At 37.1% G+C, this 21,229-nt stretch overlaps 3 protein-coding genes across 5 annotated transcripts; 1 reads left to right on the plus strand and 2 right to left on the minus strand.

Annotated features, from left to right (window-relative positions):
- Positions 1 to 7,898: 7,898 nt before the first annotated feature.
- On the minus strand, positions 7,899 to 10,389 carry LOC103967578 (ubiquitin-conjugating enzyme E2 28). Its single transcript, XM_009380844.2, has 5 exons — positions 10,233 to 10,389; positions 9,461 to 9,552; positions 8,670 to 8,797; positions 8,397 to 8,501; positions 7,899 to 8,284 (listed from the first exon to the last, which is right to left on the minus strand). Exons 2-5 carry the CDS (start codon positions 9,528 to 9,530, stop codon positions 8,141 to 8,143), a joined length of 447 nt encoding a protein of 148 aa, XP_009379119.1. The 5' UTR covers positions 9,531 to 9,552; positions 10,233 to 10,389; the 3' UTR covers positions 7,899 to 8,140.
- A 1,723-nt stretch (positions 10,390 to 12,112) lies between these two features.
- Positions 12,113 to 14,347, plus strand: LOC103967579 (probable calcium-binding protein CML21). 3 transcript variants are annotated; one of them, XM_009380846.3, is made up of 6 exons: positions 12,113 to 12,301; positions 12,496 to 12,567; positions 12,965 to 13,214; positions 13,306 to 13,508; positions 13,607 to 13,781; positions 14,081 to 14,347. In XM_009380846.3, the coding sequence occupies exons 3-6, from the start codon at positions 13,016 to 13,018 to the stop codon at positions 14,185 to 14,187; spliced, it is 684 nt and encodes a 227-aa protein (XP_009379121.2). In that variant the 5' UTR covers positions 12,113 to 12,301; positions 12,496 to 12,567; positions 12,965 to 13,015; the 3' UTR covers positions 14,188 to 14,347. The 3 variants fall into 3 exon arrangements, with proteins under 3 accessions (XP_009379121.2, XP_009379122.2, XP_048424901.1); XM_009380847.3 differs by lacking the exon at positions 12,496 to 12,567; XM_048568944.1 differs by lacking the exons at positions 12,113 to 12,301; positions 12,496 to 12,567 and having other exon boundaries at positions 12,586 to 13,214.
- A 703-nt stretch (positions 14,348 to 15,050) lies between these two features.
- Positions 15,051 to 19,356, minus strand: LOC103967580 (KH domain-containing protein At5g56140). The gene is made up of 7 exons (XM_009380848.3): positions 19,195 to 19,356; positions 18,966 to 19,051; positions 17,270 to 17,415; positions 16,341 to 16,460; positions 16,146 to 16,262; positions 15,805 to 15,948; positions 15,051 to 15,686 (listed from the first exon to the last, which is right to left on the minus strand). The coding sequence occupies exons 1-7, from the start codon at positions 19,329 to 19,331 to the stop codon at positions 15,537 to 15,539; spliced, it is 900 nt and encodes a 299-aa protein (XP_009379123.1). The 5' UTR covers positions 19,332 to 19,356; the 3' UTR covers positions 15,051 to 15,536.
- Positions 19,357 to 21,229: the final 1,873 nt, after the last annotated feature.

Raw genomic sequence — 21,229 nt, forward strand, 5'->3', positions numbered from 1 at the left:
CACCCTAAAAAAATCGCAATGAGTTATAATTTGTAGTGGTAACTTGAAATTGGATATAATCGATCGATACATATTTGACCGATGAATTTGATTTTACGATTTAAACTAAGTAATTGAAAATCATTAAATTATTCAAAAGTCAAATATAAGTCAACACAAAGTATTTGTAGATACTCAAGAAAAACTGTGAGTAAAACTAGTAATGTAGAGACATAAATTAAGCACATTCAATAAGAGAAAGAAAACATGAACTATATTCTCAATATGACAACTTTACCTTTGATGTCGTGAGTAGACTAGGATTACCCTAAGGGAATAAGACATAGTTTGCCCTAAGGTAATTGGGCTTTTATGCCACTAACAGACCATGAGCTCTTCGAGTCGCCACAGTGCAGGCCATGGACTCTCCAGGCCACACATAATACGTCCTGCCATTAGGCCATACCCAATCTAATGGAGGTAGGGTAACGACTCACAAAGTCTCCCCTTGGGTGTCTAGTGCACCTACACTCTTACCAACATGGACCTTTAGTACTACTAGCTGGCAAGATAGCGAAAACTAGCCTGCATCATTACAGACTGCCTAGTATGCTCTGCAGCCTTCCTTCCCAGCTGCTTGCTAGGGTTTCTTCTCTATACATAGCCAAGTCAATAAGAGGAAACGATAATCGCCACGTACTACTCAAAATACTCGCAAGTTCTTTTTTTTCCTCAACTACTTTTTTGACTTAGGCACCGAAGACACTTTTGCGGACACCCTCCTAGGTTTTTTTAGGGTGTTCATCAATTAGGCTAATGGTGTTTATTCTCTTGTAGGTAAAATTTTGTCAAATCAGTTGTGTACAAAATTTGTATCCACATTGCTCAATCTACAAAATTACTAATTACGTGACTGGCTACAATACTTATAAGTATTTGATATAACCACACATCAACGATCAGATATGGTTGTTGGATATCGCAATGAGCTATAATTTGTAGTGGTAACTTGAAACTGACTAGAATTAGAATTATTCTAGTTCATGTCTTTTGTTTGTTAATTGTGCTTGATGATTCTCTTCACTAATACAAGAATCAAAACAATATATATGTTTCCTCCTATTATAATTTGTAATCAAACACTTTTAAATCAATTTTAAATTGATTTGGGAAATAATTGATCTAAAATCTATTCATTCTCTTCAACATTATTCTTACTTCTCCTATTCATGACTTCCCTAATTTCAATGAAAAATGCCAATGCAATGGCAAAAAACTTAAGTAGGGGAGCAAGTGAGCCTCTTCTCTCCCTCTCTCACAAAAACACACACCGCCTCAGTTTTTTGGTTAATCCGGCCTCACCTGTATTGACATGGCGACGTTTTATTAGATGGACATATAAGTCCGACCATGTGAGACTCCCACCTAATATTTTCTCTTTGCCCTGATCTTCAAGTTCGAATACATAATAGAAATAAAATAGCAATAGACAAAAGCAACTTATATTTATTTACCAACAATAGTGTACTTTGTTACTGTCCCTATAATTAACATGACTCCCAACTTGCAACTGTTTGTCGGTACGTAATTTTAAGTTTGAACAAAAGAAAGCAAGCATGCCCATGTGCCTACACAGAGAGCATCCAAACAAGTAGGAAGCAAGTGTGAATAAACATTGTGGAAAAGCCAAGATGCATACCTTTTTTATTTGGTTTGTCTAATTGTATTATTGTACCTTATATACGTTGAGCTCAATAATTTTCACAAAAGAGGGGTTATTGTGCTCAAGTGCTTCTGCTGCTCCCCCGCCACCACCCCCCCCGGGGCCCCCCTCCCCAACACAGGTTGCGATTCACTATGGTTTTATGCATTCGGAATCCGCAGACCGAGAGATTCAAACCATTCTGAAGAGATTGATTAGAGCCGTTCAAATTTTTGAGTTTTTTTTTTTTTTAAAATGGGCCAGTAAAAGAAACTAATGGTGACCAAAGGCCTAAAATTGAGTGGTTCGAGTCTTTTGATCCGCAAATTCTGGACAAAAAGATCCGGAGTGGATCTCAATCCGCCAACACCATATTACCATGTGCTTCTCTTTCTCCTTTTGCATTTGCATCGTTCGCATGCTCCCATGTGGTAATTGATGGCTGAACATTTCACGCGCTGATAAAAAAGATATGGAGAGCCACGTTTGTTTGCAGGAGCTGGGAGGAGCAAGCAGAGGTGGAAACATTGAATAAATTGGGCAGGATCAGGATGGTGTTGTCGTCGTGTTAGTGTATATGGGTCCCTATTTGTTTTCACAAAGAGCATTGGAGGCCAACACAGCATGCATTGCTGCAAGATATACTGAAAAGCTTATTGCAGTTTGGTACTTATTAGGGTTTCAACTTTCAACCACCCATTTTGAGTTTTGACTGTGAAGATCAAATATTATGAGTGTTTTCGAACATTGTGTGACTCCAAGTTAAAATATGATATTATACAATTTTTACTCGTGAAAATCACAAAGAACAGTTATTTACAGTATTTTCCTCTTATAAATTTCTCCAAATGTTTTGTCGGAGTTAATCTCACTTTGATTTGTTCAACCCATGATATAACAAATAGAATGAGACAAGTAAAGCCAAAGGAAGTGTGATAATTACTCATCACAATTAAGTTTATACACGTGTGTCAATTTGATTTGTACGAAGGAAGAAATAACTCCTAGCATGTGAGGATTAATCAAGTATTTTCCTATATTATTTCGGTTGGTTTTATGAGAGATTCGATCAATATACTTACTATGTGAAAATTAAACTCGATCTTAGTATATTGGACCATCTTTCAATTATTAGTCTAGTGCTATTTTTTTTTTTTTTTATGACACCAAACGAAACCACAAGTTTGAATTATCTTCTCTATTAATAAAAAAGTGAAACACCACTTAAATCCTACCATCATCTAGTAAACTGAACAAAACCTGACCCTTGTCACATCGGTTAATGTATCCAAGTTTTACATGACACCACAAACTTACCCGTAACGGTAAATAATACAAGGACAGTGAACCCAACAAAACCTTACCGATCCAATCCTTGGCTGCGAGCCACAGAATCAATCATCTAGTAAACTGAACAAAACCTGACCCTTGTCACATCGGTTAATGTATCCAAGTTTTACATGACACCACAAACTTACCCGTAACGGTAAATAATACAAGGACAGTGAACCCAACAAAACCTTACCGATCCAATCCTTGGCTGCGAGCCACAGAATCAGCAGCCTTATTAGATGTTGTTGGTGAGCCAGACTACAATTATGATGGTCTTTATAGTGTGTATGAAGATGAAGATGGTGGTTAGAACAAAAATGAGAAGTGGAAAGGATAACATTTAGGGCCTGAATGGCCAGAACAATTAGGTTTAGGGTTTAGGATTAGGGTTCAAGGTTTAGGGTTAGGGTTGGGATAAGGATAACATTTAAGACCTGAATGGCTAGAACAATTAGGTTTATAGTTTAGGGTTTAGGATTAGGGTTATGGTTATTATTATTATTATTATTATTAGTACATCAATATTTTACACTAAGGGGATGGAGAATTCAGCTAAGCCACACAATGGACAGCTTAATTTGATATTGAACTCACCATCCACGAGATTCGAACCTAAGACCTTTCACTTTCAAGTGAATAGGAATACCACTAGACCATAGTACTGAGTGGTGGTTATGGTTATTAATTTTAAACATATATATTAGGATGCGATGCTATGGAAGTGAATATGGTTTAGGGTTTAGCATTTATTGTTTAGGGTTAAGGCTAGGGTTTAGGGTTTAACATTTATTGTTTGAGGTTTAAGGTTTAGGGTTTAGGGTTTAGGGTTTTATGGTTTAGGGGTTAGGGTTCAGGGTTTAGGGTTAGGGTTTAGGGTCTAGGGTTTAAGGTCTTGGGTTTAGGTTAGGGTTTTAGGGTTTGGGTTTAGGGTTTTAGGGTTTCAGATTTGGGTTTTAGTTTGGGGTTTAGGGTTTGGGGCGTAGGGATTTGGGTTTAGGGTTTAAGGTTAGGGTTTAGGTTTAGGGTTTAGGGTTTAGGTTTTAGGGTTTATGGTTTAGAGTTTAGTGTTTGGGGTTTAGGGTTAGGCTTTGGGGTTTAGGGTATAGGGTATAGGATTTAGGGTTTAAGGCTTAGGGTGTAGGGTATAGGGTATATGATTTAGGGTTTAAGGCTTAGGGTTTAGGGTTTAAGGTTTAAGGTTTAGGGTTTAGGGTATAGGATTTAGTGTTTAGGGTTTAGGGTTGTGAAATTTAAACGTATATATTGGTTATGCGATGGTACAGTAATGTGTAGTTCTTTGTCTCAATGGATTTGGAGCTAATTGTCATTTTTTTTTTGTAAGGGTTCGATTCCCAGGGACGAATTTTTGACAAAATTGTGACGGAATAACCACATTGATTTGCAACATCCATTTTCAATGACTACATTGATCGATTTTCAATTTTATGGACCATCTTGATGGTGTGGGTCAATTTTAGAGATCATTTGTGATAAAAGCCTTTTTTATTTTAGATCCTCATCTAAACATAATTGGAAGCGAGGAATCAATCACGTATTTCGACTCGAAATCAGTTACGTAAGTGACATTCTCAAGCAATCATCAAAGGTACTAGTTTGAAATTCGATCATAATTTCTTGGATTTACTATATTTTTGTGAATTTTTTTGTTTGATTGTATAAACCTCCGTAGGGAATATGTTTTCGGCTGTGGGTGTTTTTATGTTCGTTATAAATTTTTTGAAACATCTTTCGTGAGAGTATAGAATCTGATTTAGTGTGTGTTATTGTGTAAGTTTGTTGAGTTCCAATTTCAATATGATTAGAGGCTGTGAAAGTTGGTCAGAAATTTGATTGGAGAATTCAGCAGCAAAGCAGCTGCTTATAAAATCCTTATAAGTTTAATGCATGAAGGTAGCAAAAGTAACAAAAACAATTAGTAACCCATTTTCTTCACCTTGAAGCTCATTACTCTTTAAAACTTGTTGCATATATCTGCTTGCTGCACAACATAAAGATGTTACTTGGAATAGATAATAATGTAACTTGCATTGCACAGCTTTACACTGGAGATGGATAGTTTCTTCACTAGTAGTATATATACAATGTATGGGAAAACTTCGAAGTGTACCTGATTAATATGTTCAGTTTTTCATCATCTTGGGGTCCGTTGATGGAGCTTGCATTTTCAGTGTATTCAGTTTCTTGATTGTTCTCCGAAGTTTTCCTGGGGTTGGTAAGGCTCAATGGGGCCACCAAGCCCATTGAGCACTCTACCTCGGGCCATCGACATCAAGACCTTGCTCCTTTGCTGAATGGGTGGTCCTTTCACTCAAGGAGATTGCCCGATCCATGTCAACTCTCCTCCTACATGTTTCTCTATCTCACAATCCACTTCATTAGTTCAGTATGCTTTTTTTCTGACCGTGTATGTATGAGGTTTTCTTTATTATCTAGCAGGTAGGAATGACGGCTTGCTCATCATGATATTCTGCAAATATTACTCGTGAAAATCACAAGGAACGGTTATTTACGTAGTCCTTGTTTCCTCTTATACACTTCTTCAAATGTTTTTCGTCGAAATTAATTTTGCTTTGATTTGTTCAACCCATGCTGTAACAAAAAGAATGAGACAAATAAAGCAAAAGGAAGTGTGATAACCACTCCTCAAAAGAAAGTTTATGCTCGATCATACTTATTTCTTTCGGAAAAGAATTTAGAAGCTCTCCTCAAGTAAGTACCTCGTAAATGCTTCTTCAAAATGCACTAAAAACCACTTAGAGCTCATGGGCAGTTCTCAATTTTGTTTCTTCCCCAAAGTACCATAAACAACACTTTTAATCATCTAAAGACTTACTCGTTTATATGCCGTTGCGCTTTCACGAAAATCCATCATTCCCCCCTGAACTTGCAAATATGTGATTTTGCCACACTTTCATTCTATGTCCGTTACCCTATTCCGTTATGTTGGTCCAAAAAATCGTTAACTTGAATGAAGTGGAATTTTTTAGCTCAAAACTTACCATTATCATTTTGATTCTAGTTACACAAAGTTAACGATTTTCCTGAACAACTTAACAAAATAGACAAATTGAGACTGTGTGAAAGCAAAGAGTGAAAAGTCACAATTGTAAATTCAAGGGACAGTGTGAAGAAAGGTATGCAGAAGTATGATTTTCATCAACACAACGAAAAAGCCGCCTCCAAAATTTTGGTAAGGCTCAATGGGGTCACCCTAGCCCATTGAGCGCTCTACCTCGGGCCATCGACATCAAGACCTTGCTCCTTTGCTGGATGGGTGGTCCTTTCACTCAAGGAGATTGCCCGATCCATGTCAACTCTCGTCCTACATGTTTCTCTATCTCACAATCCACTTCATTAGTTCAATATGCTTTTTTTCTGACCGTGTATGTATGAGGTTTTCTTTATTATGTAGCAGGTAGGAATGACGGCTTGCTCGTCATGATATTCTGCAAATATTACTCGTGAAAATCACAAGGAACGGTTATTTACATAGTCCTTGTTTCCTCTTATACACTTCTACAAATGTTTTTTGTCGAAATTAATTTTGCTTTGATTTGCTTTGATTTGTTCAACCCATGCTGTAACAAAAAGAATGAGACAAATAAAGCAAAAGGAAGTGTGATAACCACTCCTCAAAAGAAAATTTATGCTCGATCATACTTATTTCTTTCGGAAAAAAATTTAAAAGCGCTCCTTAAGTAAGTACCTTGTAAATGCTTCTTCAAAATGCACTAAAAACCACTTAGAGCTCATGGGCACTTTTAAATTTTGTTTCTTCCCCAAAGTACCATAAACAACACTTTTAATCATCTAAAGACTTTTTATATGTCGTTGCTCTTTCACGAAAATCCATCATTCCCCCCTGAACTTGCAAATATGTGATTTTGCCACACTTTCATTCTGGTATCGTTTGGTATGCAGACGGGACGGGACGGAACGGAGGGACGGGACAGAACGGAACGGAGGGACGGGACAGAACGGAACGGAACGGAGCGGGAGCAAAGATGCCCTCGAATGAAAATAAGGAGGAAGAAAAAGGAGACGGAGAGGTTATAATTTTGTGTTCCACGGATGTGGAACGAGTCGTTCCAGGGGGTGAGGTGGAACGAAAATTCACCCAAAACTCATCCCGTGGAACAGCTCGTTCCACCCGTTTTAGGCGCACCAAACGTTGGACAGAACGCCTTGTCCCACTCTGTTCCGTCCCGTCCCACGTACCAAACGGTACCTCTATGTCCGTTACCCTATTCCGTTACGTTGGTCCAAAAAATCGTTAACTTGGATGAAGTGGAATTTTTTTGCTCAAAACTTACCATTATCATTTTGATTCTAGTTACACAAAGTTAACGATTTTCCTGAACAACTTAACAAAATAGACAAATTGAGACAGTGTGAAAGCAAAGAGCGAAAAGTCACAATTGTAAATTCAAGGGACAGTGTGGAGAGAGGTATGCAGAAGTATGATTTTCATCAACACAACAAAAAAGCCGCCTCCAAAATTTTGGGAAAGGATTCTCTCCGAATCCTTTCCACCAAGGTACACAATCCAGACCTTTGAAATTTGATTCAACGGCTAAAGTTACTATAACTTTTAAAACTGAATCCTTGTTTGTAACCATTTGATAGAATTTCAAATGCCCGGATTGTATGCCTCAGTGGACTTGATGGAAAGGATCTGGAGATGATCCTTTCCCCAAAATTTTTACCTCTTCAAGAAGCAATCCGAAACAAACATAAATACCTCCTCTAAACACTATCTCGGAATTTGACATCGAATTGAAAGTTCAGTGCATGTTGAGATTGAGCTGTTCTCATCCAACATCAGAGCATCAAATTAAAACAATGCAAGCAAGAAAGCATAAACTTATCAAGCAAACAAGAAAAATGGAATTCCAAATAACGAAGGCAAATTTTCCACCTATTGAAAATAACATTGTCTCAACTTGAAGGCGGCAAAACGATGTAAACCTCCTCCATACCAAAAGAGACAATACGCAGACGAAATAAGAACAAGCATCTTAAATCCCAGTTCCACCTCTTACATCTATTTATTTACTATTACGATAACATTCAAGCATAATGGATTACTCGGGGTAGAAGAATCCCCTAGCCCATGGCATACTTCTGAGTCCAGGATCGAGCAGTGGCCTCGTACTTCTGTCTATCAGTCTTGTACATGTGCGCAATCTCAGGCACTAGAGGATCGTCGGGGTTTGGATCTGTCAGCAGGGAGCAAATGGAGAGGAGGACCTGCATGAAGAAACAATCAGTTATTATGTAAACGACAAACAATGCACACCAATATGCATTGACACCGAAAAGAATGAAGGAAGATCTAAATAACACGAGATAAGTACGTTACCTTGGAAATGGTCAGGGCAGGACTCCACTGCTCCTTGAGGATGTCAAGGCAGATGCTACCATTGCTATTGATGTTCGGATGGTAAACTTTTGTTCGGAAGGCAACCTGTTCAATGCACAAAAAGTAGCACGCTATGAGTATTATTATCACCATTTAAAACCAAAACACTACATCAATCCAATTGCATTGAAATTACAAGCCTTAAACAGATGAAATATTTTGCTGCTCTAGTTTGTATTGCACAAGGTGGATAAAATTTCTGGGGATATATACCTTGGGTGGCTTGAAAGGGTAATCAGGCGGGAAATGAATGGATACAAGAAAAACACCACCAGAAAATGGGCTGTCGCCCGGACCCATAATAGTTGCTTGCCAGTGAAACATATCATCAGCAACGGGACCTGTTGGAAAAGAAAAACTCAGTTTTAAAACATACTTAAAACAGTAATACTTTGTAAACGTCAACAGTAAAACCTTAATGCCTCTTCTCTTCTGCATTAAAACCTGGTTCTTACTCAAAAACATGGTTAAAAAAAATTACATGCAACATCCAAAATAAACAATATATCCACCAAACCAGAAGAATACAAGATAATACTGTTATCTCTAATTAAAATACCAGGCACACTCGGTCCTTCCCAGAAAAAACTATTGTGCAATTTAAATTAAAACAAACGGATGAAGGACAATGCATTAGAAACCACAACAAACAGACTCATTTTAAACGAGAGTGAGAGTTTATAAAGTACATTTAAACCAGCTGCCCAAGATACCAATCAATGCACAAAAACAACTATTTTAAAATTAGATGTACGAATCTCTTCACATTTTTCATTTCAAATATGAATTCTCTAATATCATTCTTCTCCCATGTGAATGTTCAGTGAGAGTAATCTTTTCGTATAAACTTCAAGAATCAAAAGCAACAACACAAAATGATATCCAGGAAAAGATGAATACTTGAACAACTGGTAACTGAATTTCACATATACAAAACACCAACTGACCCGAATATGACATATCAAAAGAAACATTTAAAAATACATGAGAATAGAACAAAATACCTGCACTGCAAGAAGCAGGCGGGTCTTTCTGAAGGTCCTTCAACTCCTTGTTGATCCGCTTCGAAGCCATCACAAAACACTACAACAATGTGCTGCAAGGTTAAACACAATAACGGTCAAAACAAATACTACATATGCCATCTGATTGAGTTGCAGTGTCGCACAACCGAAAGTGAAACGCATAGAACAAACGGGAGTTTCTGTGCCAACATCAATACTCCGATTAAAAGTAAAAGGCTCAAGAAACAGTAAAGAGTCCATTACCGTGTAAAATCAACACACCCACCACCAACCACCTGATACATACAAATTCAACACTACAAGTGCCCCTTTCTCCTAAATCGAATCGGGTGGATACAAAATTAAAAATAAACTCACAATTTCACATCGAAATCTTGCTTTATCTCGGTAATAGTATCAACCAGCAAACCCTAGGATTCAGAATTCTAAAACTCGAAAAGCAAAGCATTTTGGAAACCAAAAAAACCCACAACTAGTAACCAAAGGCATCACGACGATCTAATCCGCAAACGAGAAAAGCCAAATCCCTCAAACTACACTTCAATCAATTCATTGCACGAAAAGGAAAACAGAACCATCGTTTCAAAAGGAAATTCAAACAAAATTCGAAACAAACATCAATCAAACGATCACTAAGAACCCCAAAAATATGAAATTTCGCATACAATCGTTCGATAAATCAACAATCCGAAACAATTGAAGAGAAAAAAAAGCATAAGAAATCGATAAATCGAAGAGGCGATAGGCTCACCGGCGATTAGGCTAGGGTTTTCTGGTTGGGTTTGGGGAGCTTCCGCTTCTAGAGGGATAAAGAAGAGAGAGAGAGAGAGAGAGAGAGAGACGCAGGAATGGGTTTGGGCTAGAAGGGTCCCTCGTATATATAGTAGGACTGCAGAGTGTGCGGATGTTCGTATGAACTCGAATTTTGATTTGTGGCCGTGACTCTTCCGGCCACGAACTTTTTATTTATTATTTTTTTTTTTGTTGGATATTTTTTAAGGAATTTTAACGAAAAATCATATTTCTATACTTAAAATTCAATTCAGGTACTATTCATTTTACCCTTTATTTTATCATTATCGTTAAAACTCAAAGTCTTCAAACATTTTTCATTAGTTTTCCTTATTTTTTATTGTCTTACTTTACATAAAAATCCAACATAATCTATTCAAAAAAGGAAAAGGAATATTTTCTCCTTAGCCTGGAGTAATTTTTCGGTGTACCCTCACTCATAATGGTGAGGGTACACCAAAAAAATTTGGTGCACCCTCACTTTTTGTTCACCAAAAAAAATCTAATGAGTGAGGGTACACCAAAAAAATTTGGTGTACCCGGTACACCTAAAAATTTTCCCTTAGCCTGCCACCGTCAAAAAAAGTGAGAGTAATACAAAAATGCTCAGTTCATGTAAGGATTACGATTTTACAAAGGATCAAAAAATTTTGAGTGTAATCCAATATATGACACTCATGGGACGAGAATAAGACATATACACACCTGGCTCATTTGTATTCATTGGTTTTTTTTTTTTAATTCAATTCAATAACTAGAAAATCGATAAAAGTGAGTAGAGCAAGAATAAGCGTGCAAAAATCAATTCCCACACCACAAAACCTACGCAAATGTTATATTGTGTAAAATGTGTTACATTATTTAGTGCCCAATTTTATTGCACGCATTTAGTTTACATAAATTTTTTTATTTTATAAAAAAGTGGAATAAAAAAAAAAGTAAAATTGTAAGTTATTTAGATTTAGTAATTTGGCTCAATATTTGCATTTAACCACAAAATTAATGGAAATAAATGTTGGATAATATTGAGTAGTAGTATAATTAGGCTTATGCATATCCATAAGGGCATATGCGTGCGCCTTAATTTTTTTATTTATTTCCTATTTATGTTAAACATTAATTAAACTTGTTTTTATTCTTCACGAAAATAAATTAAAGTAAAATAATAGAGAAAATATTGTATTTTTCTTACATAATTTTACTTTCGTTTTTGTGGGTCCAGTGGTTCGGCTGGTATCAACCCAACCCTTCTATGATAAGGGCCTGATTCAGACCCAATAATGTGGGCCAGGCAATATGTGGACTCAAACATACTCCTCAACACTCTTCTTCTTCTCCTGTTTTTTCGGTTTTCTAGTCCACATTAAAAGTGCAATTTAAGTTATATATCTGAATAAGAATCGTTAGATCATTTAATTCAGCGGAATTTAACGGATTTAAAGGCACAAGACATTTGAATCAAAGCCGTTAGATCATTTAACCTAACTGGATTTAATGGATTGACTTAAAGTCTGAGATCACGTGTTATGTGACTGATAACGACATGTCCTACAATTTACTGGTAAGAAGGCCTTGGATTCAGGGGAACTTTGTTGTTCATGTATTTAATATTATCTAATAGAATATATTATATTGAATGGTTTTTATTTTTTAATCTCAATTTTTTTGTCGTGTTATAGTAAAATGTCAGCGAAGGTGGCACGTGTTGGAAATTTTGAAGTCGATTTGGGATGGATGGATGGATGGAGAGGGACAAGAATACGTGTTGGGTAGACCACAAGTATTGGTTCAGAAGCCGAAAGCCGAAAGCCGAAAGCCAACCCCATCCCACTAACAAACCCAAAACATTATTTCCACCGTTCTGATTCATGGGCCATTCTCTTTCTGCTTATTTGTTAAGTGCTTGTTTCTGCTTATTTGGTTTGTGATCAATTTCTGGGTCCTTCTTGATTTGCCCATCTGGGAGGCTCTCATCGTGTCAAAGTTTCAAGCTTTTTGTTTCTGTAAAAGCTACCTGGGAATTTTCTGGTGTGTCCCCCAAAGTTTCAATCTTTTCATTTTCCCTCGATTACTTTTTATCTTTTTGCTAGTTTTGTTGAATAATGTTAAATTAGTTTGTTTTGTGTTCATTTGGGATCACTTGGGAGTGAAAATTTGTGATATAAATCAACAATTCAATCCATTAGTTGTATGTTTTTATGTGTTTTCTTATTTTTTTCCAGATATATGTTTTCACATGACGGCACACAGTGGCGTTCTAAGTTTCATATACCCGACCACTTAGCGAGAGAAAGGTAGGTTGTTGTATCTTTTTTTGTACGGAGAATCAATGTATGCATGCCATATAGGAGGACTGTGTTGAAGAACGTAAAATCACCTGTCGGAAATTTGACAAAATAAAATACAGTATATAAGGAATGCTCCGCTACGAATAGCACTGATGGATTTTGCGATCGAACACCACGGGATTTTCCGTGGTGTTAGATGGTTTCTGGGGTGATGCATGATTTGGGGCATCGCTTTGATCTCATTCGAAGTATTTTGATGTGTCTCTGATGCAGTTTTACGGTGTTACTCATCTGTTTATTCGGTTTGTTTGATTGGATTGTTTACGTGTATCGCTTCATAGTTTGCTCCATCGTTTTTGTTTGAATGTCAGCTGCTGAAGTTTTTGTTTACTTAACCGATCAGGTAGGCTAGTTACATCCAGAACTGAATCCCGATTTGTCTTGGTGATTGACAATGGGTGGCGTAGTGGGAAAGAGCGAAAGTTCTAGGAAGTTTTCGATACATGAAACGAAGCTAGAGGCGAAGATGGTTGAAGCTATGCAGCGCAGAGCAGCGAAGGGAAGTGTTATGAAATCGTTTAACAGCCTCATCTTGAAGTTCCCAAAGATCGACGAGAGCTTAAGAAATTGCAAGGCTATTTTCGAGCAATTTGGTATGCATCGTATCCTGTTCAATTCTGTTCTAAATTTGTACTTTCCATGTGTATTTAGTCTGTAACTCGTGTACTTTTTTCTTCTCGACAGATGAGGATTCGAATGGTATGATCGATCAAGAAGAGATGAAAAAATGTTTCTCTAAACTGGAAGTCTCTTTTACAGACGAGGAGATCATTGATCTCTTTGAGGCATGCGATATTAACGAGGATATGGGAATCAAGTTTAACGAGTTCATCGTTCTTATTTGCCTCGTTCATCTTCTTAAGGATGACAACAAAGCCGTTCACACTGTATCCAAACACACATACTTGGTTCTGTGTATTTTTCTTAAGCTTCCTTTTTTTGTGTTCTTTTTCTTCTTCTCTTTGTGCTCCGTGACTTTTGCTAGAAATTGCAACTGGGGATGCCGGAACTGGAGGCCACGTTTGAAACACTGGTAGACGCGTTTGTGTTCTTGGACAAGAACAAGGATGGTTATGTCAGCAAGAGTGAAATGGTCGAGGCCATCAACGAAACTACAACAGGAGAACGTTCCTCCGGCCGCATAGCCATGAAAAGATTTGGTCATCCTCTCTCTTTCTACCCGCATTCTTACACACAAACAATCCAATACAAGCATACACATTAAACCCTATCTTGTGAAGGATTTTTATTCCTTGAATTAGAAGGCATTGTTTCTTTGCTACCTACAGATCATTTGTGTTCATCTGTGTGCATTGGCGTGGACGTTTTGCTTATGGTTTCATTTGTTCGTGTCTCCGATTGTGGATTCTTAGGAACTAGTTCATTAAGTTAAATGTCCTGAAGTTAGAGGGTAGGGAAAATATATTTTCTAAATCTGTTAACTTTTCCATTGTTGCAGAAGAGATGGACTGGGATAAAAACGGAATGGTGAACTTCAAGGAGTTTCTGTTTGCGTTTACTCGATGGATTGGAATCGACGATCTTGAGGACGAGGATGAAGACTGAACGAGAGGTAGAGGGTTCGATAACTTTAACAGTGCCCTAGTTGATACAGAGCATGTAAAATGTTACGATGAGTCCTTCATTTAGATGACCATGTAAATAATTTGAAATGCAGACTTTTTAAAATTCTCGTCGTCGACAATTCATATTTCACTTTATAGTATGTTGTGTGTGGATTTTCCTGTACCTGTTTGTATGTTATGAGAAGATTCACAGCGATTTTGTTCGTTCATCGACTTCGAACTGCAGCAAAATCTGTTGTGTGTGGATTTTCCCGTACCTTTTTGTATGTTATAAGAAGATTCACAGCGATTTTGCTCGTTCATCGACTTCGAACTGCAGCAAAGTCTCTCAAAATCCTCAACCTCTGGATCTCTCAGGCCGGATCTGGCGGATTGAAAATTTTACCTTAACCTTAGTAGCTCATTTCACTGGTTCATTTCACACAAACCAAGTGTCCGGATCCTCTCTCTTTTCCTCTCTTGAATGGTCTGAATTATTCGGTCCATCGACTTCAAACAACAAGATCCGAAGAGGATCTGAATTCCTCAACCATTTAACATTTCTCGACGACTGCCATAAAATCTTGACTTCTTAACCATTTGTGCCACAAAGCATTCTAATCATTTGTGCCAGAGTGTTCCACAGTTCTATGTTGTACATCGTCTTCAAGCCAACGATATTATCTACATTAAAAAAGAAAAGATGAGTTAACCTCACAATAGGCTAATTTGTACCACATTATTTATTGCTAGCCCATTATGAGATTTAACCCAACCCTCCCTTTAGTGTAAATTATACCGTTTGCTCAAAAATCATCACTGAAAACTACAAGAAATGTTGCTGTTGGTGCAAGAAGCATCAAGTAAATGAGAAACTACTTTTTCATAGAACAAAACAAAGAACGCTTAAAATAAATCCAAATGCAATCTAGACAGTGCAACATCACTCGAATTTTCGCCTCGCTTCGCTAATCGCTATTCGTATACACACCATACCATAAATTGCTCACAGAACCCCAAGACGGTAGCAAAACTGTCATGACACGCTTACTATAGTACAAGGACAGGCTTAGAGAGCTAATGCTCCGACCAAACTTCTAACGCAATATATAAATAGCAAACCCCCCCAAATCAAACTGTCCTTCTTTTCCTATGCGATACGCCAACCCTCCTCCTGACCAGTAGCCACACACACTTTGATATGGAAACAAGTTAGAACTGGCACACAAGGGGTGTTTGCCAGTGCCCCGATGGTAGTTGGAGGATTGGCTGACACAGCAACACGTGTGGCGTGGAAACCGCTGTTTACTGGCAGAAACTAACAAAACAAGCTCCAAGAGTGTGGATCTATTACCCCCTGGTCTTGGCCCTCTTCATACCAAGACTGTTGCGGAAGGGTGACAACGAACCGGACATTGGAGAACCCTCTTCACGAAGTGTGCCATTCAGCATTGCCAACTCTCGCAGCTGCTGTTTCTTGTAGAAATCCTGAGATTCATCCTTAAAAAGATACAGAAATCGTTCCCAGAAATAGTCAAGAGATTGTATTTGAAAACAAGATTAACAAATTTACAAGAGAGGTGATTGGAAAAACTTAAAATCAGAGAAGAGAACATACCACAGGCCTGAGCAAATCTTCAAGTACCTCACGTGCTTGTAATAAACGAGCATCAATAATTTCAACTGGTAGTTCTGCCTCCACTAGAATATGAAGAGGTTCGTTCAGATGTTCATACCCTGGTTTTCCTCTCATCATTTCTTCCTTTAGAACAAAATATGACAGTGGACTAACATTAGATTGACACAATTTGAACTAAAAGTAACGGAAACTGAATTTATTTACAGCATAGTGTAACAAATATTCGTTCAGAATTTCTTTGAATGCATGAATGCCGGATCAATTCCACAAATAAAATAAGCATAGATGCATTAACATATTAAGAATAAACTCATTATTACCCTAGTTGGATCCTTTATGCTACCACGTCCCCTGATCAGAACACGACATTCAGTAGTTGCTTCCACCCGCTTAAGAGAGTTTCCCCTAGGGCCTAGCAACCGCCCAACAAAGTTAAACTGCAACAAGGATTTGATGTCAGACAAACATAGAAAAGTACAAAGAAAAATTAACAGAACTTAGTAATTCATCCCTACATTAGGATATTTGTCAACTGGAATATCAACCCGGATTGTTCGCTTCACAATCAGACCAGATGAACTACTCTGAGAACTCAGCCAGTTTTGGGTTGATGAAGGCTGTAATAAACCTGACATCTGAACAGTATAATCCAAGAACGTTAAAACCTAAAATAACATAGTAATGTTATTCATGATCATATGTATTCTGCTCTACAGATAAGATATTGGTCTTTGAAGAACCTTCAAGATCCAAATAAATTCATTACGCATGCTTTGAACAATGTTATGAATAATAAAGCAGAGAAATAACTAAGTAGAAAAACATGTAGACCTTAGAAGATACAATGGAACTCAGAAAATTGCCCGACTATTGCCTGTAGAGACCAATGCATTTCAAGGACTAAAAAATGAATACAACAACAAAATAATACCATTCTACAATCCCCTTGCAAATAAAGGCATCTGGTAGGTGCAATATTTCAAACAATATCAACAAAGACCAAAAACTTGCAAACTCGATTAACAAGCACAACCAAAGGGTCAGTACACTAAACAAGAAAATTAGGACATCTCCAATAGATTGTAAACGACTTTCAGTACTCTGCATTAGGATTATGAATTGCATCTTTATGCCAAACGTAAAATTTGAGAATATGTCACAAAATCAAATTAAGTTCGTCTTGACAAAAGACACAGAATAAACAGAGAACCATCTTAATTGAAGTAGGATTCCAGAAGCAAAGCTAATTAGTAGTCTCTTGCTTGTTGATGTTAGCTTCAGACTACCTGTCTCAAAAGTGGCAATATAAATTGCAGCACCTAAACAGATGTTAAAGGTTAGCATGAGATGTAAAAGATCGTGTCAGCAATGCTTCTAAAAAACAGTAAATTAGATGGAAAACAATGTTATGTTAAGTTAATAAGTTAATGGTTAGTATCCGTACTTCTGATTGAAACCGTGATGCCCATCCGTTCACATCAGCACCTCCATTTGGAAACATTCCTCTAGATGCCAGGGGGCTAGCATGTTCAAGCCCATTTTGACCTAAAACTGACGCATTCCCCAACAGTGTAGTTACACGCAATATTTCTGCTCCAAAAATGTCAATTTTCAAGAATAAGATGTACCAGTTAGCATTTGTTATAAGGTTAGCGGTCACCACAAAATGGAGAGACAACACCGATTTTTTCCTGAGTCAGTTAAAATCAATGCTTCCCCCAAGTAATAAAATTAACTTTAAAAGAGTGTACACCACCATTAAAGTAATGAGAAGTTAATAAAGAAAACAAGCTTATCATTTGTAAGATAGCTATGAACACCATCACTCATCCTTAAAATTTAGTTAATACAAACACTTAGTTAATACAAACTACAGAAGCCGGAAACAAATAAATGAGAACCCAAGTTATTAGAAGCATGAAACACCAAGAGAGGATACACATCCACCAAACACCACCAGTAGGCTGAGACGATATCACCAAACCACTTAAACCTGAGAAATCAATGTCAATATTACCAATTAACAACAATAAGCAGAAACTTGGACTCCTCTCCGAGACACAGGAAAAAAAGAAACCCAGAAAGAAGTACACATGAAGTACTCCCAAACACAACAAAAACTTATGGATCAAGCTATGTCCTCGGCTAGGAACTTGGCATCTAAATTTGGTAGTACTGAATCCTAAGATAGAGTCTGATAGACTATGGGCCAAAAATCTATACTTGAAAAGGGCTCATACCTTTTGGTTGGGACAGGTGGCTTTGTAGTCTTTAGGTATCTGAAAAGGAAGGCCCCACTATAAATATTTAATGAACATGGAACATTATCAGTTTCACTTTATATAGAAGGGCCAGGTTTATTATATTGTTATCCTCTAATTAATGTAAAAACACCCAAAACCTGTTATGTTAGCATTTTCCCACTGGTAAAGACAAGATTTTGGTTTGTCCTCCTTTTTGGGTCTAAGAAAATGAGACTATCCCTCATCTTGAACTAAAAGACAAGATCTGCAAAGGTTTACCAAGTACTAAAAGGAGAGCTCCAAGTCAGACTAAACAAGGCAACCTATATCCCACCTCTGCCGTATGTAAAAAACCTTGGAGCCAAAAGAGATACAATACAATGAAAAGCATTCCATATCGCTAATCATTGTAATCGAATTATTTTTGGCTTCATATGCAAAGCAGTTGCTTGTGATATGTGCACCACCTCAATACTTTTCAACCCTTGTGAATTTGATTTGGAACAGGCATTTCAAACTAATCAAGCAAGTTATCTTTTCAAGAGTTCTATCCCACTCATGCAATACAATGTCAACCCAAGCCAGATGATATCACAACACAATTAGTCCCAAGCTAACTTTAACAAATTTGACTACCAGGACAGGCCCATTAACATCTATAAGGCCTTAGCGTGTATCACCAAGTTAAACTAATAACACATCTATTAAGCGGGTTATCAAGTGTTTTGTTCATGTTAGGTTTATAGGGTGTCCCTACAACCTGCAAAGTTATCCGAATCGTGTGAAGTGAATTGTGATTCGGATCAAGCAGTTACTGAAGCAGTCTCCACATCTATACATTCGCTTATATACCAATAAAATAAGTTCTCGTAAACAAAGACAAACTTGAAAACTGACCTTGGTTTAGTAACCTGTTGCAATGCGGCAGCACAGGCAAAAATGGACTCAGCTTGAGACGCTCCCCAAGCAGCTCAGATACATATCTGCAATATATATATACACACACACACACACACACACACAATAAAACGATATCGATTAGGGTTCATACAAGATCAAGACATCAAATTACGGTTTCTTATCGAAGAGAAATCAGGAAATCGTGAACAGATCTAAAGAGGCATACTTTTCTTGCTCGGCGGCAACGAGAGCAGCGGAGGAGGAGGCGGAGCGAAGGCCGGAGAGGTGAGGGGAGTGAGGTGCCGACGGTGACGGCGAGTACGCCATGTACCTTCCACCGCCCGATGATGACGTCATTTCCATAGCGACTCTCAGCCGTCCGATCGTCTCCTCCTTCTTCTGGTCGTCTGAGGGATCTCTCTGTGTGCGTAGGTCAGAGGCTGGCCGGCGACACGATCGCGATTCCCGACCAGACGCTCTCTCCCTCTCTGAAGATCTCTCTCTCTCTGAAATCTCTTTCAGTCCAGGTCTACAAGCGTCGGTGGATTTTCATTTATACTGCAACTGATTGTTTTACCTTTTACCTTTTCCCTTGTATCGTCGCCGCTACTACTAGTGTAGTACACAGTAACTTTCTTTCTTTTGGTAAGTAAAGTGATAAATTGAGTTGAAATTCTCTCCGAAATTTTGTCTGGAACCGACGAACTTGGAGATTCGGATCATGTTTTTTAAATCATGTGGTTTCCGTTAATTCATTTTGATGGCTCATTTTACACAAATTAAGAATCTTGATCTCTCTTTCACTCCCTTCGACAGCTCCAATTCATGGATCATTGGGCTCCAAGAGATCTAGAGAAGATCTCGACTCATAATTCAACTACCTAAGTATGATTTCCAAAAAATGAAAATAAAAATTACCTAAATATGATTTACACTTGATGCTTGATCACGTCTAATTGAAAATAAAAAAAATAGTGGTGGGATACAGACACACAGCATATCATTTCACATTTTCAAATACGAAAAAAAGACGCAATTATATTTTTTAGGCCGTCATGACTAAACATGAACTCATATCAATATACGTGAACTTATTTTATGTACTAAATATTTAATTTATATGGTTTGTCTAGGTAAGTTTGAGATCCCTTTTATGTAATGTTATATAGACTAAATTTTTAGATAAAATTCGCAAATTGTATGACTTGTTGCCACCAACTGAAAATAAGCGGGGAGAAAGAGGTTCGAAATTATTACAATAACTTAAAGGAAAGAGAGTTTCGATTCTCGAGATGCATGAGTAAAAACTTAACATCATATCCATTGAAAAATTAGACCAATAAAATTTCTTGATGACTTTATCATTTTTAATTAAAAAAATTATTGTACGGTTGTAGAAATTGGTCACATGCAACTCTAAAGTGTTATCCACTAGTATTATTACACGAACTCATATACCATACACATTTCGCTATCACATAACATGAATTCCGATATTTTTTACCAATCAATGATTCAAAGCCGCTCTTTGACGTATCACTGATGTTTATTATCAAAGAAATACATCACCCTTAGTATAGATCATATTGTTTGTTGGAAAAAAATTTTAAAAAAAAAACACTAGGGTAATATAATACTATGGAGTGAGCGGTTGGCAGCAAATGGACTGTCATGTCTCAACCATGAAAATATGAAACCTTGAGGTGGCCACGTGTACCAATTCAATCCCACATTTTATTGCCATTTCAACATATTATATATACGGTCCATCAATTCTATAATATTTCTGTCTCCTAAGGCAATGACTTTTCAAGTTTTCGATATTACTAGCCTTCATGCACGCGCGTGAGCGCATGCAAAAAATATTTTTTCAATCACGGTGTAGTACATATAATTTACATATTTTAAATGTATCTAGCGTAAATTGATAAAAGGAAAGTCAAATATTTGAAGTATATGAATAATCTTATATCATGCTAAAAGAAAGCTCTGATAAACTAATTAAAGTAGCAGAATTCACATAATAAAATCAATATCTATAGAATTTACATTAACAATAGAGAAAATAATATTTAATAAATAATTGATTAAATCACATTATTACTAGCCTATTGTGAGGCTAAGCTCACACTCTCCCTCTTAGTGTAGATAATATCGTTTATTAAAAAAAAAATTATTTGACAACTAATTTAATCACATTATTATCAGCGTGCAAAAAACCTTTTTTTATAACCTGCATCACACGCCTCTTAAGTTTTGAA

Source organism: the organism of the source record quoted next, unplaced genomic scaffold (genome assembly GCF_019419815.1).
Source record: "Pyrus x bretschneideri cultivar Hongxiangsu unplaced genomic scaffold, Pyrus_bretschneideri_v1 Contig5, whole genome shotgun sequence".
Taxonomy (NCBI): Eukaryota; Viridiplantae; Streptophyta; class Magnoliopsida; order Rosales; family Rosaceae; genus Pyrus; species Pyrus x bretschneideri.